Source organism: Hippocampus comes, unplaced genomic scaffold, assembly GCF_001891065.2.
Source record: "Hippocampus comes isolate QL1 unplaced genomic scaffold, H_comes_QL1_v1.1 scaffold68, whole genome shotgun sequence".
NCBI classification, from domain to species: domain Eukaryota; kingdom Metazoa; phylum Chordata; class Actinopteri; order Syngnathiformes; family Syngnathidae; genus Hippocampus; species Hippocampus comes.
Window position 1 is genome coordinate 3643661 of NW_017805625.1, and position 16757 is coordinate 3660417.

At 43.8% G+C, this 16757-nt stretch overlaps 2 protein-coding genes across 2 annotated transcripts in view; both read left to right on the plus strand.

The window, feature by feature from the left end:
- The window catches only part of slc6a14 (solute carrier family 6 member 14), a 9068-nt gene extending 7847 nt beyond the window's left edge, over positions 1-1221 (plus strand). The window contains exons 14-15 of the mRNA XM_019880448.1: positions 738-905; positions 984-1221. Coding sequence (XP_019736007.1) covers positions 738-905; positions 984-1139 — 324 coding nt within the window. The 3' untranslated portion in view covers positions 1140-1221. The remainder of the gene's footprint in view (positions 1-737; positions 906-983) is intronic.
- A 5559-nt stretch (positions 1222-6780) lies between these two features.
- On the plus strand, positions 6781-13193 carry LOC109522550 (leucine-rich repeat neuronal protein 2-like). Its single transcript, XM_019881218.1, has 2 exons — positions 6781-6976; positions 9933-13193. Exon 2 carries the CDS (start codon positions 10290-10292, stop codon positions 12624-12626), a length of 2337 nt encoding a protein of 778 aa, XP_019736777.1. The 5' UTR covers positions 6781-6976; positions 9933-10289; the 3' UTR covers positions 12627-13193.
- Positions 13194-16757: the final 3564 nt, after the last annotated feature.

The window sequence follows — 16757 nt, forward strand, 5'->3', positions numbered from 1 at the left end:
GCCCTGCGGACCGGTACCGGTCCGCGGACCGGCGGTTGGGGACCCCTGATTTATACGGTAGAACTTATTTCAGTTGGCTCGCTTTGGCTCAGTGATTTGTGGAAGAGTCACACAAAGGGGCGACTGCCATGTTTTTTTGAACAGGGCAGCATTTGGTAAGGTGTGAAAAATCTGCAAACTCTGGAAGGAAAATGGAACCCAGCCGGTCACATACCCAGATCCTGCCTGTTATGATATCTGCTGTTAACTCCCTTGCGATGATAATAAACCGTGCGAGCTTTCGTCTGAAACATTTGTTTCAGGTGTTGTCTGTAACAGAGCGAATAAATTCATCCAGTGGTTATCACACACTCTCTGTATGCCATCACTGCTTGTTTTGTTTTGTTTTTGCAACAGCCACCTGCCTGGCATCCCGCCCCGCTAATAGAAACGTGTGTCGTAGGCTATGACGTAAATCTCCGCTGACAGAAATGTCAAAATTTAATATCTATTCTACACAGCATTTGAAAACGTTAAGAATGTTTGTGTCATGTTTGTCCTCCTACAGAAACCATATTAAAATAGATTTCCTCCCCGATCTTTTTCCACTTTCAAACATTTTTGAAAAAGCTCCAGGGAGCCACTAGGGCGGCGCTAAAGTTCTGGAGCCGCGGTTTGCCGACCCCCGATTTAGACGAATACAACATGTCTATGGAGAGTTTAAAGTACTCCACTAACATCTATCTACTGTTGTGGAGGGCATCCTGGCGTGGTCCCTGAAGTCGTCTGAGCCCCACAACTATGGAGGAGTAAAACTCTCAGCTTGGGCAGTGGCTTTGGGTTGGTGCCTCCCTGCTCTCGCACTCATATGGATTCCCATCATTGCTGTTTATAAGCTGAGCAGAGCCGAAGGAAACCTTTGGAAGGTGTTTTGGACACATTCTTCACTAAAAGGCAGACTGAAAGTTGTGACCTCTATTCTTAATACAAACTTTTCCTTGCAGCGCCTGAAGTCAACGTGCTCCCCATCGGAAGACTGGTGCCCTTTTCTGGACATCCATCGAGGAGAGCGCTACTCAAAGGAGCGCTGCCAAAAGAAAAGAGAACAAAAAGCAGCAGATCACGAACAAATGCCGATGCCAGTGTTCAGTGGTTTGTGACAATATGGAAAGCAATGTTGGTGTTATTTGAACTTGACTTGCAGCACAAGTTACTGGAGGAAATAAAAGCTTGAGCCAACCATTCTTTTTTTTTTTTTAAGTAAAGTTATCTGCGCTTGAAAGAGAAACTTTCTACATTAAAAAAAAAAAAAAAATCTCTACATCCTCTGCCAGTTCTCACGGACTCCAAATATGGCAGCGGAATGAGTGACATGAGCATAAAAACAAGCGAACGACTCAAGAATTTCCAAACTGCAGCTCATACTCCTGTCTGTATATACAGCTGTTGTATCATCATTACATCAGATACCGTGCGGTGAAATAAAATCAATAATAATCCATTTATTAACCACTAGTTCACATGCAATGACATCGACAGTCGCAGCCTGATAAAATGCATTTTAACCTTGCCGATATCATAAAGGCAGCACATTTATAGAAATTGTTTGCTGCGATAATCATACTGAACTTACTAAAGCACTTAGCAAACTCTCCCTGTCAGATTCACCATGGCAACCACGCGCAGAGAACCTGCAAGATAAACATGGACCTGTTGCCGCCGCCCACGCAACAGACACGCTCACTCAAAACGTCTCTCAGAAATGATCCAGTTTGTGAACATTGTACATTTTCCTAGAGGGCAAAAAGTCACCGGGTGACAAATCGTCTGCTCATTTGTATGAAAATTTGTTGACGTGCATTCTGGGGTCGTGACGGCACAGTCAACTGTCAGAGTGGTATCGATGATGTCACTATTTCATAACGAGGAGATGATGATGGCAGAATGCAACGCAACACGCATACGTTAGCCTTTTCTACTTATCTGCGTTCCCTCTGCTGCTCTCCTCCATACACAGTACGCTACTGATGTGTTTGTGGGTGGCTGGGTTGTCCTTGAGCCCATACACGAAGTCCTGCGCGAGGAGAGCCACCGAGCTTGGCGGATATGAAAAAAAAAAAGCTCTGGCAGTGGGGAAAACAAACGAAAATATCACGAGTAGCATTTACTGTAACACGATCAGCTTGCAATTGGAAAGCACATGTTTATATTTCTTTCACAGTGAGAGAGAGCTCTTGATTTTCGATTATTTCTATTCAATTGGCATTCTTGGACGACCACGCGTACTGTATGTTATTCAATTTAAGAATAAATATATGAGTAAGAATGTATTGATTGTCGCTGTAACAGGTAGAACATTCTCCATAGAAAAGCTCACACAGTAAATAACAAAAGAGGATCCTGGTTGCAATAAAGTGTCCCAGAGTGCAGTGAGTTATTACGGCATGAAAGGAATTAGAGGAATATGAAATTGCTCGTAAATGTACACTGGGTTAGAGCAATTTGGCAGTGTTCAGCGCAATTACAGCTCTCGCATACAAACAATCCCTTGGCGACATTCACACTGCAGGGCATGATGCCCAATTCAGATTTATTTATTCTTTTTTTTTTTTTGTTAAAGCGGAATTTTTTTCAGCTACTTGTTCGCATAACAAAAATAGATGTGACTTCAAATGTGAACGGAACGCATCCGTGACGTGACACGCATGCGCAAAAAGCATGACATCAAGCGACACGCACAAAAAAAAAAAAAAAAAGACATCATCTGGCCCATTGTTTCAAATTGACAGAGGAGCAAGGTGGGAAGAGGTAGAAATATTTTGGGGAAAGGAGATGATCTCGTTTCAAAGAGAGTTGAAGATATCTACTGAAGAAGACATCGCGTGCCGCGCGTAACATATGAACCATCTGCGTGTCTGAATTACTAATATCCCCACAATTTTTTAAAAATCTTGAAACAGGCCCTAAGTTGCTGGGCTGCGCCATTAGGCAAAGTCTTAACAGCTCTGGCTGAGGTGGGGGCACTTTTCCTGAGCAGAATATACATGTGCTGATAAGAGGAGCAGAGATAATTGGTCCAGATGTGCATAATGATAACCCCAGATGTTCGTTGTAGCCCCGGCGTATTCCCTCCCATTGTGGCACATTTTACATGCTGATGTAATTTGAGGAGTACTCCCTTTAATTCAGCATGATTCAGATCGCCTGCTATGATGTGAACTACTTGGAGAAACAGTATCTGTTCTGCTGACAGCGTCGTATAATAGCTCGAACGCGGCGTTAGCATTAGTATCCGGTGGAATGCAAACAACAGCAATGACAGCTGTAACGTCCCGGGTTAAATAAAAGGGCTTGCACTGAACAGAGAGGAACTTTCTTGGGGCATTGAGGGGCCGCTTCATTCCATAGTCCCACACGATGACAAGCGCTGTATCCAAAATTTCCAACATTACAAAGACAATCATGTTCCATTTTGATTGATCCTCATAGAGATGTGTGTTTAGCATTCTGGTCCCTGCGAAAAGAAACAGCATAGACCAGCGTGATTTTGTTGTGTTTACGCGTCGCAGCAAAACGAGAACAAAACAGTCAAGAATCAAACAGCCGAACCTTTGTTTATTGGTTAACCTGCACTACCGACTGAGACAAAGCCACCCAGCGAGACCAACATGCTTTTGTTGCCCTGCTGGTACTTGGTGACAGCGGCAAGACCGGCTGGTCACCGGCTATCACCAGCTCCTGGCTGGGTCCCGGCAACATGCTGGTCCAGTTGGCGAGCTGTAGCTCAGTTCATCGAGCGGGTTGCCCAGTGACCAAAGGTTCAGCTGTTTTCAATCTTAACTGTTTTGTTTTGCTTTTGCTGCTTCTGTTTTGTTCTCGCTGATGTCGCCAGCATGAAAACACAACAAAACCACACTGCTTTATGCATGCTTTTTTTTTTTGAAAGCAGGGGGCAGTTTGCAGTCGTGTACAAACACACACATACACCTTAGACTGGATGCCGATTACACGACACCTCTTGATAAACAACCATTTACGCTCAAGTTTACGCCTTATGATCAAGAGTCTTGAACAATTAAGCCTAACATGCATATTTTTGGAATGTGGGATTTGGAAGCCGGAGGACCTGGAAAAAAAAACACGCAAGCACGGGCAGAAGAATGCAAATTCCTCATAGCGGAGATTGAGGCCAAGATTACAACCCCAAACCATGAGGCCAGCGCCTATGTGTAGCTGTACCTAATGAAGCCACCCGTGCCTGCCTTTTGGGAGAGGCAATTAACACACACCAAGACGAAAAAGAAAGGTGAAGCCAATTCGGCATGACAGATATTAAGGTAAAATGCAATGATAAAAGCACAACAACCCCTTGGTGTTGCTATGGCGACCTCGTCTCTTTCACTTCCTTTCAGCATGCTACCACTTATCCTTGCTGCTTTTCAGTCAGCGGGACATGTGGGTGTGTGCAAGTTTTTGTGTGCTGGCTGTGTCGTGAATCCGGCGAAATGAAGGGAGGCGCATTCGAGAAGCAAGCCGGACTTTTGCTGCACGTGCACGCACACAAAAGCTATGAGCAGAAAGCTTTGCCCTAAAGCAGCAAAAATGTTTTATCTGAGTCACTTGTTGGGCCTCTTGAATTTGTTTCTGTTCCTCCTCCTCCACCTTTTTGTGCGATTGTGCTCTCCACCAGCGAGAGTTCATCCATACACACACACACACACACACACACACACACACACACACACATTCATATCTCTAAAAGCAAGCTGAAAGAAAAACAGCGAGAGTATGTCTGCCGTTTCTTCCGGCTATTTCTCTTTGGGGAAATAAAAAACCCAACAACTGAATCTCATTCGATGACACCTAATCAAATGAGACAAAGCCAAAAAGATAGAACTCTCATCAAAACCAACCGTACATGCTTGATGGGATATTACAAGATGGACGATAACCTGCAATAGATCACATTCAAGAAAGAAGCTTTCATTGTTGCTCCGGTGTTTTTGTTACCAGTCCAGAAGCCGTATTTCTCTTCTTCATCATTTAATTAGCACTCTAAGTGCTGAATAAAAAATGTATGGCCGCAAGCAGTTTTCGCAGCTGGCTGCACCATTGGACTCTTGTTGCTATCCACATCATTTCAAACTGTCTGAACACGTAATGTTCATCGCATGCATCAAATGAAACATTCATTTCATGTTAGTTTTCAGTCCTGCAACGACCCGCGAAAGGGAAATGGGCTCTTTCTCGCTTCTTTCTCTTTCTGCATTTTTATGCAACTTATGAAATGGTTGGATCTTAGTGAAGATTATGTTGAAATGTTGAATTTTAATGTGTGTGTGTGTGTGTGTGTGTGTGTGTGTGTGTGTGTGTGTGTGTGTGTGTGTATTTGGTTACACGGGTATGATATACAGTTCAAGGACGATTCGATTTAAAAGACGGAACGATTCAATTTGGTTTGCTATTCTGCTCTCCACATTGGCAGATTGTGGGCAGACACGTTCACGTTGAGGTTGTTCTTATTCGACGCAGACAAACTCGCCATCCAAAACTCCCGGACAGCCTCTCAAATTACTTTTTGGCCCATAAAAGGATTTCATCCAGACTGTGCGCCAGCTTGTACTCATGATGCCAACCACGACAGCGTCTGTGGAAAGATCATTGTCCACATGAAAAAGACATTCGGATTGGTAATCAAGGAAGACGTGCACAATCATCTCTTTTTAGATGCATGGACTTAATCTTAAAAAAAGCTGATTTTTATTCAAACTGATGGCTTTACAATCTGAAAAAAAGTGTCCCCTTTGAATGTTGTTTTCACTCGTAACAGCTGCTGAAAATTACACTGTTGGGTTGCTGAGTGCAAAGCAAAAAGTGCATTTGTATATTAGGGGAAACAGCTGAGGCGCGCTTCTGGATGGAGCCAAAAGGTGGCCGCTGATGTTCTTTCGGGATTCATTACTAGTGCTGTCAAGCGATTAAAAAAATTGTGCGATTAATTATGATCTGTAATTAATTGAGCTAATTAATCTATATTTTAATCGCATCTAAAAAGTGCTGAGAAAACCCCTATTTTCATTTTTAATGCCTTACATTATTGAGACAGATCAAAAGACAAAAAAAGTGGCGTTATAAAGTCTTTCATTGTTTGTAAACAGACTTGAACAGATGCAGTCCTAGCCATTTACTTGCTGCTGTTGTTGAGACTAGTCCCAAGTCCTACCTGCAACCTTTAGTTTCAACCACCAGGGTGAATATCACTGTTTTATACATTTTAAACACACACACACACACACACACACACACACACACACACACACACACACACACACACACGCACGCACACACAAACGTCAGAGAACTGACAATGATAAAATAATAACAATAAGAATGATATTTGTATTTAATTCTTTTGAAATACTTAGCTTAAAATTCGTGCCTTCCATATCGACAAGAAAAGCTCAATCGCAGTCGTTCTCCGATTATAATATTTAATCACATTATTGGGCCGCATAAAACAATTTAAGGACGGCAGCTTTGTGTGACTGCTGACAGCGTTTTTAAATCGGTTTGATAAAGAGATAAGCTTTTTTTTTTAATTTTTTTTTTAAACAAAACCAGATGCATACATTCCACACTGGGAGCCAACCTGTCATCCACACCCTGTAAACCAATGCAAGTATTTTTCCATCAGCATGTGACAGAGGAAAAGAGAACGCGGGAGGGAATGAAGAAGAGGGGAGGCAGGAAGAGAGGGACACAAGCTCTGCTGCAGAGCCGAGCGAGAAAGAGAGAGAGAGAGAGAGACAGAGAGAGAGAGAGAGAGAGAGAGAGAGAGAGACTTCGCCAACGTTCTCTCCATCCAGCTCCAGTGCAGCACAGACGCGTGATATTTCCAAAATCTTAATTGCGTGTGGCTGAGAAGGAGACAAGAAATAACCTCCTCAGCGCGAGCAGTGAGGCTGACCAGAGCGATGTAGCGATCTTTCCAGCTCCGGTAAGAAAACGGAAATGTGTTGATAGCACAGACATGTACACACGTAGCTGTGGATTCATGCATGCATGCTCGTGGGTGAGTTTATAAATGGCGAGGCTCGGTAAGAAATGAGAAGTTTGTGCAGGCATCTGTCTGCAGCAACAGCCTGCATTGTGATGCATCTCTTTCTTTCTTTTTTTTTTTTTTTTTTTTGGGCAAAGTACAATCAGGATCCAGGTCGTCCATCTCTGTCAAAGCATCCCACACTTCTACGCGTAAATCCTTCCTCTTAGTACATACAAATGTTTTGACATTCAGCCGCTTGAACAAATGCTATCTTGAGTTTGCTCTCAGTTTAAACGTGTTTATTGTTATCAACGTACTAATGAGAAAGCAGATTTCTGATCAAAGCCGAACCGAGTTAGTGAAATCATCGGGGCACTCATCTTCCATCAGGGGAGAGAGCTCCGATGAATTGCTAACAGGTGAGTGACATGGATGTGCTTCATGTGACGATTTTACAATTGTAAAACACCCTTGCAGAATGTACAATCGAGGAGGATTCGGTACTCCTGATTTGAGGTTTCCTTTACTTTACGACTAAACGGTGATTTCTTGTAGGGTCGAGTTCCCCAAGTGTATCAAGAACAGAGATATCCTTGTTTGCAAAGAGGCGATCCTGCAAAATGCATGAGCTGCAGTATGAACATATCCCCACACCAGCTGTGTCTCGATGCTCAAACCTCTTTTCTGCATATATCTTTTTTTTTTTTTTTTTGTAAATTTGCACTTTGACAGAGTGTTGTACCCGGGCATAATTTTATTTATATATATATATATATATATATATAGAAGAGCACTGAATTGACTTTCATTTATGTCCTGCGCCCAAAAGTTGTATCAAATACAAAATTGTTCAATTTGGTCAGATATGTATTCATTAGGAATTGAAAATGGTTGTTATTGTACTTGCGGGTGGCAAGCACGCGATATCTTGACATTGACCACCTCATGCAGTGAGGCAACCAAAATATGAGAAACACCTCACAGTGTGAGTCATAATTTTTTTTTCTTTATATAGGTTCTGCATTGAATCTCATTAGGTTGCGCAGGCGTGCAGAATGTTGTGGCTGCTGAGTGTCGATGTAACTCTGTGACTGCGGTGTTAAGTAAGTGCGTGGTGTCGCCGGCGATCATCCGGGAGCTACCGTGAAATCACATGGTAAACTTTGACGGAGAAATAAAAATGGAAGAAAAAGCCAACCAGGTTTTGAATGCTGAGGTGGAAGAAGCTCGCGAATGAAGCACATCGCTAAATCTGAAAAGCTTCTTACGAGCAGTATGAATTACAAAACCTTTTTAGGCATGTCTCAGCTCAGCGCTCTACATTCCCGAAACTGACATTGTTGACGTCTGAGAGCAAATGACAAAAAACAGGGGGCATCAAAATTAAATGACGGATGCATTATTGAGCGGGTTGCATGCGGGGGGTGGGGGGGGGGGGGGAGAAACGAGGGAGTGGAGATGAAAGTGAATGGCTGATGGAAGATTGAGAAGAACCCCGGGAGGAAAGACCTGCTCCGAGATGATGTTGACTCAAACACGCTTTCGTACAATGCTCACTTAGCATTGCTCGTATAATCCAATGAATGTCGTCGCTGCTATTCTCCATCTCATTAGATGGTGATCTTATGAAACGAGTGCCAACAGGAACCACAGTCTCTTCGTTTGGAAGGAGGATTGTAGTTTGGGTTTCAAATTGTGCGACTTTGTCCTCATGCCGCACGGATATTCAGGTGTCAACTTGAGTGGTCGACTTTGATGTTATGACAACTGTACATCACACGACATAAGGAAGCCATGCACTGTATTTTGTTGGTATTTGTGGCTAAGGCGCAAAAGCAGTGACACTTCCTGTCCACCGATTTGAACCCTTTTATGAACCAATAATGATGACTTTGTAACCTGATAACATGATAAGCTGTCCACTGTAGTAACCGCTGTCCCTGAAAGGGTTAAGACGCCTCAGTAGCAAAAAAAAAAAAGACAATGTGAATTCATGGACAATGCACCCTTTATATCCAAACGTGTACACAATGATAACTCAGTAATATGTTTTTTTATATTATTACATCATGGCTGTATGATGTTCGCCATGATATTGGCAAAATGTATTCTCCAGAATTTCCATCACTGATTCATACTCAAGTGCAGATTTTGTTCGAGTGGCATGGCTGCAAATACACGCACGATAAGAGCAGGTTTAAGTAGGATTTCTTTCTTTCTTGTATGCATAGTAGCATGATTGCAAATGCTTCTCTCTCAGCACTCACAATTGGAATGACAGCGGAGAAAACGATTAGAGATTTTATAGACGCAGTCAAGATGTTCGATCTCTCACCTATGACTTCAGTTGGTGTTGTTCTTATCAACTGGCGCACAGACTGGACCAAAACAGATTACAAGGAACAGTGAACCACATCAAGAAAATGAGATTTGTTTCCATGGCAACAACACAGTAGACCTTGCTTTTTTTTTCTTTACACATAGCCTTGCTTATGACAATTTTACTGCCCCTTATCTATCACTGAAATACACTTTTCCAAAATAGCACGACAGTCCATCAACAAACAGCACCAACACACAAGCCTTATTGAGGCCCAAAACAAAATTTAAGGCTGTTCCTTTCAAATCCAATAAATAGGATTTGGATATCAGACAACTAAAATTGTCATTTATTTATTTATTTTTTTTATGCTCACAAAAATCATACCGTGTGTTTGCAAACAGACCACAGTATGAATTAAAGGGACGATAAGTTTCAGTTATTTCCAGGTTTCCCATTCCCGATCTAACGCTCTATTTATTTCTCCTGCTGCGTGTGTGTGTGTGTGTGTGTGTCTGTGTGTGTGTGTGTGTGTGTGTGTGTGTGTGTGCGTGTGTGTGTGTGTGTATACGTGCACGTATGCCTGAGCAGTGAGCTATGAGCCAGGAGTCCTCCGCCTGCCGCCAGGATGATAGATTGATGGCGTGACAAGAAAAAGACCGTCATCATGTTCTACCACTGCAATCAACATTGTACCTAAAGAGTCATACGGTGGCTTTTGCTGCAAGACACACATTTTGTGGTTTTCCGATGCATGTGAGGCAACCGTAGATATCGATGTCGATATGATAATCCTTTCCTGTTTGCCTGAGAATTTCATCCCGGTGAGAGTGTCCGTCACATTTTCTGCCATCTGCACGCCGCCCCCCTACAGTTGACTTCCTCGCATCTTCTCAACAAGATCTTAAAACCTCCTCTCCAAGCTGCACCGGTGACCCGTGAAAGATTATGAGGCCAATGTTGGTGCTTCTCCGATCACAGTTTCTCCTCTGTGCGGTGTGTGTCGGCGTGTGCGTGCTCGGAGCGCTGGGCTCACTCCCTCAAGCTCTGCCATGGCACGTTCCCTGCCCGGGCCGGTGCGTGTGTCACATCAAGCCGTGGTTCTCACCGGACTCGGTTTACCACGAGGCGCCGACTGTGGACTGCAATGACCTGTTGCTGACTGGGCTCCCGTGGCCCCTGCCCTTTGGCACACACACCTTGCACCTGCAGGGAAACAATCTGTCCGAAATGGACGCCGGCGTGCTGCACGGGCTCCCCAACCTCACTGACCTTGACCTTTCACAGAACCACTTCAGCCACGTCAGGGCTATCGCGCAAAACCTTTCTCTGCCCTCTTTGCTGTCTCTACACCTGGAGGAAAACCATCTGAGCCACCTGCCAGAGGCCTCCTTCTCATCACTGCTGGCTTTACAGGAGCTCCTTCTCAGCCATAATAACTTGTGCTCTATTGCGCCTGGAGCCTTTACTGGCCTGAGCTCTCTCCTGCGTCTCCACATCAACAACAATAGACTCACCACTATCAATCCGATGTGGTTTGGGCCTTTGCAGAACCTAGAGGTTCTAATGCTTGGAGGAAACCCAGTCGAGACCCTGCCTGAGCAGGGCTTCCTAGCCTTGAAATCCCTCCGCAGTCTCATTCTCGGCGGCATGGGCTTGAGAGGCTTAGCCGATAATGCTCTGGATGGGTTGGAGGGTCTGGAGAGTCTCTCCTTCTACGATAACCTACTGATCAAGGTTCCTTCTCGGGCTCTGCGGAGAGTGAAAGGACTGAAGTTTCTGGACCTCAACAAGAACCGAATCAAAGTGATCAACACGGGAGACGTCCGAGATATGGTCCACCTGAAGGAGCTTGGCCTGAACAACATGGAGGAGCTGATGTCCATTGAGAGAGCGGCGCTAGAGAACCTCCCCGAGCTCACCAAACTGGAGATCACCAACAACCCGCGACTGTCCTTCATTCACCCGCAGGCTTTCGCGCAGCTGAGCAGGCTGGAGAGTCTCATGCTCAACTCAAACTGTCTCAGCACTCTGCACCATCGCACCATGAGCTCCCTGCCCAGACTCCAAGAGGTCAGCCTGCACTCCAACCCACTGCGCTGTGACTGCCTGTTTCACTGGGCCGCACGGGATGCCTCCCACCCTCGCCGGGACACACCGGCCAACAAGCAGCGAACATCTCGGGTGGTGCGCTTCATTCAACCCCAGGCAACACTGTGCTCAGAACCCCCGGAACTGAAGGCCCGCAGGGTGAGAGAGGTGTCCTCCGGCGAGATGTCAGCCTCTTGCCTCCCAACAATCCCCACCGCCTCGCTTCCCTCCAACGTGGGTGTCAGAGAAGGAGGGAAACTTCTTTTGCACTGTCGAGCTCTCGCAGATCCACAGCCACAACTTTACTGGGTAACTCCGTCGGGGTTGAGACTTGGACCTGCTTCGGGCAACGCATCTGAGGGAGCACCAGCCTCTTCCGTCACAGCCCCTGAAGGAATCGCCGAGTCAAGTGCTTCCAGCGACTCCCCCAGGTGGTCCCAAGGTGATTTTGCCACCAAACGCTACTGGCTCCTGCCTGAGGGAACTCTGGAAATCAGAAAGGTCACCCCGAGAGAGGCCGGCTTGTACACATGCATAGCTGAGAATACTCTGGGTGCCGATACACGCAGCGTAACGGTGGCTGTGCAAAGAAGACAGAAGACAAGAAGGAGGGCGCCAGCTTCTGACCTGAAGGGCCCTTCAGTGCTCAGAGTGGAGACAAGTTTAAAAGTGATGGAGTCTGGAGAACACTACGCTATATTGTCTTGGCAGAATAGGCGCAATTACCCCTCAACTCGTTTGTCCTGGCAAGCCGTGAGCTCAGACGCACCCGCGTATTCCACACGCATTCTTGCTGGCACGCACAGTTTCAACCTGACCCACCTGCAGGCAGGGACATTTTACAGAGTGTGTTTACATTTAGGGACCAGCGAGGGTAGCAAGCATAACAGCAAGAGGAGCAAAGCAAGCAGGAAACCTCAATGCATCTCATTCAGAACCAAGCAAGTGGCAGAGCCTCGGGCCAGCCTGCAGCTCAGCCCGGAGCTGACGTCCACTGCGGCGACACTTCTGATGATCCTTGTGCTCATACTGATGCTGCTGGCCGGCCAAGGATGGGACAGTGGAAAGCACCCGAGTGCTCTTTTCCAGGAAATCAAAAGTCATAAGTCTCTGGTTATTATGCAGAAGACACACGGGAGCAACAAGAACCAGCCAAAGCGGAGTGAGAAACTTCTGTTTCATCACGACTGCTGAGATCATCAGAAATATACTCAATGTCACCTTGTGGAAAGTCACAGCGATGTAGGAAAGATTTCTATTTATTTTCTATCGAGGTATCGACAGCATAAATGACATAGTTTGCGTGTTGAGACACATCGTAAAGGATTCCGAAAGCCAAACCCGTTTGATTCAAACCGGGCTGCGGCACTCACACAGTGCACAGTGAGTGCATAAATCCACTATAAATTACTGCTCACGGCTGCTGGGCTGGAAAACAAAGAAAACTTGATTCAGTCCAGGGGCAAATGTTTCTGGGGTGTTCGTTACATTTCCTGTCTTAATGTTTCACAGACTGAACCATACTGTAACCCAGCAAATGAACCACTGTCCGATGACTGATGCAAAACGAAAAAGTGACTGCCTGTTTTGTTCTCGTACGTCAAAGTGATCGATGCTTAGCACTCAGTAATCTTGGACTACCGTTCTTATCCGGCCATTCCTCACCTCACATCCGATATCTTCATTCAGCATAATATGATTCTCAAAGTGATTGTGTGAAATTCTATTTTGAGCTATTATACAATAAATCTTTTTGATTTACCCGTCGCTGATTCACTTTGTTTTCTTACGCATACAGATTTATTTCTTCGATTGCGATATTAACCAACACGTTCTCCATCTCTGTGCATATATTAATCCGGGTGTAAAATGCTGCAGTTAAAAGCGACATGTAAGCAGGTTGTATCAAAATATATGAGCCAAGTCAGCGTATTGCTGACAAAATTCACCACCAATTCACAGTTTTAGCTAATCTTTACCAAACACTTTGGAGATGCTCAAAAGCAATCAAATGAAACCCAAATCTACAGCACTAACATGAAAATGCATTTTAATGTTGAATATGTCATAGGAATACAATAAATGGAACAAAATAGTAAATTTGGGAGGGGGGGGGGCGGTTGTTCCAGGGCTTGCCTCAAAGCCACTTTGGCTGTGTAACATGTTAACAGTCGATGGCTAGTCTTGTATTGTAATGTAGCGCAAAGGCTTTGCTATTGTACTTTAGTGGAATTTTCACATATCCGTACGTTGTTATTTACAGTAAAGTTCTTTCAACTTTTACTTTCACTCCAGGACTCAGTTACATTTCCTTCAAACATCCTTCTTACTTATTGCGACTCAGTCAAATCCGAAGAAATCGGTTGTGTGCTGCAATGATTAAACTTAAGGCAATACTGACGTGGGTTTCGAGACAGGAAAGATCATGAAAATGAGACACAAAATTCTTTCAATGGGCGCACCGGTCGTGTGTGTGTGTGGGGGGGGGGGATTTTGGGGGGGGCACATCTAAAACATGGAGCATACCTATATGGTGAGACGAATTACTCAAGCAACATGTCACATGTTCACACTCTCGATTTGCTTGCTTATAACTGCACTGGCACAAAATATGAAAATGAATACAAAATATATTAACAATCATTCATTTATTTGGGACAAGTTTTGTTGATGTACTTTATGACATATCAATTCCGGGTGTGACGTCAAGCCCCGACTTTATTCAAGACGGCTGAAGATTGTTCTGGTTAAAGTTTTAGCTCTTTGTGTGCCGGTACTATTAAGGCTACTTGCAAGGTAAAACCAAATTCTAGCTTACAAGACAGTTGTTTGGGTTGGTCCACAAATATTATCATTACACGGACACGACTTTAAATAAAACGAGGTTAAAGGCACAGACCCAGGTCAGCAGTTAACAGTTACTTTGTATTTATTCACACAGAACATGATACAGTACAATTTCTCCAGTTAAGGCAACACAATACCATATATACACATAGCTACTACAAATGTATACCATATAATATTCGGGGGTTTTTTTTGTTGGGTTTTTTTGGGCAGATAGTATTTGTAAATCAACATCTTATTCAAGACTTGTTACAAGGAAGTGGAGAAAAGTACCAGATGCAAAACCATACCGTTAGCATATCTAATTGAAGACACCTTCAGTCACTGCAGTTCAATTCAACTAGAATTCGGTGATAGCAGCTTACTTTTCCATAAAAATGTGAAACTATTACAACATTCATTAATAGTTTAAAACAGACACTTTTTCCCCCCACAAACAGCATCAATAGTAGTGGGATTTGGAATACCCTTTAGCCATACAGCACACAATGTTAAGTTTGACATCATCATTGTCTGGTAAAGTGCCTAATACTAACATAAAATACAAAAAAAAAAAAAAAAGATGGTCCAAAATGGTAAAGACTTCAAACCAACAAAAACTGCTTGCTTACAAAAAAAAAAAAGCATTATAACAAACTGATGATGTGATTTCAATACCATTCTCCTCACAGTGTACAATCATTACAAAAATATAATTCGATTCAGCATTAACAAACGACATCATCGACATGATTTGACCTCGATTCGACATTGACAAGATGACAAACTATTTTCAAACCAGTGCAGTGTTTGTACCATAACGGCCACTATATTACAAAGACAAAAAAAAAAAGTGTGGTTAGTGTCCTTTTTTTGGGGTCAGCTAACCGAAACGACAAATAAAAAGTCTACAATCATCCGACATTTGGCAATACTGTATATATATATTTTTAGAGGCATTTTTCAAAATAAGTAACAAATGCATTTCTGATCGTTGCCAGAATTGCAATCCTATTTTTAGTTTTAAGTACAGTGTGCACCTATGAAAAAAAAAACAAAACCTGATTACATGTACATAGGACAATAAACTGTGTTAGTTTTTAAAACACATGACAGACCTCCTTGTGAGGGCTAATGGATGAATTACTCCATTAAAAACGGTATAGAATAATAATATTCCTAAACATTGTCCGACAAAGGTATTATTGTATTGTAGGTAGCACGTTCCTCACAGTTTAGAGGTTCTGTATTTGAATCTTGGGTCTGGCCTTCCTGTTTGGAGCTTGTGTGTTCTCACCCCGTGCTTCTGTGGGGCTTCTTCCACACATTCCAAAATCAAACGTTAATTGAAAGTGTGTCGGTTGTTTGTCTCGATCTGTCCTGTGATTCACCATCAGGACGGGGTTTTGAATTGTTCAGTTGTGGGTGGGAGCTCGGCCATTCAGTTTTGCGGACTAGTGTTTGGAGATAATTCAGACACACACACACACACACACACACACACACACACAAACACACACACACACACACACACACACACACACACACAAACACACACACACACATGCACACGCACTGTGTCAAGCATACTAGGTTCAGATGAGATTTATGATTTATACAATCGCAAATGTAAACAACCAAAGGAAAAGATAGCTACAGTGAAACTTCCATCGTTGAACGCCCCAAAAGTTGTTCCGTTGTCTCGGAAAAAAAAAAAAAATCCTCAAATTCAAAACTAGTGTTGGGAGGTTGAACACCTAAATCTTGTGAGACTTCCGCTCAAGAATTAAACAAGGGCTCTAATTTTTGGAACCGCTGCATGTGCGGTGTGACGCGCATTAGAAATCAATGCGGAGGCGGGTTCGAGATGGCATTGGCAATTTCACAGACGCGCGCGAGCCATGAACACCGCCGACTGCATTCGCCACCAATGGAAGTGGCTCCACTCCTTCCTTTAAATGCGACACTCACATCTCGCATCACGAAGGAAATGGCGATCCGTGTGGGACCGGAGCCTTGTCACTGCTCTTGGCCGCTGTGCCAACAGAAAACAAAGGGGTACCCTCATGAAATGAGCTGGCGATAACTGCTGGTGACCTAAATATGTCCGCGGATCTCATGTTCCTATACTTCCGACCGGCAGTGTGACAGAAGATGTCGGAAAAGCACTACGATTCTCTAAATGAAGCTCCTCAATACAGTTTCACATAGTTTCTTGGCACCAAGGCACCACAAGAAGTACATGGTACCACCATAAATTTTTTTTTTAATTAGCAGAGGGTCGCCCCGTGAAAATCTGAGTATAATTGATGCTGACTGAATTGCATTGGAAAAGAAAACAGACTTAAAAAAAAAAAAAACGCAACTATGTGACTTCCAGGTGCCAAAAAATTAGTCTGCAGGGGTCAACTATATTACTTTTATGGATTTGGAGCGGGGTAAATATCTTATTGATTAACAGAGGTTTAAAAAAAATAAAATCCGTGGATCGGTGAATTT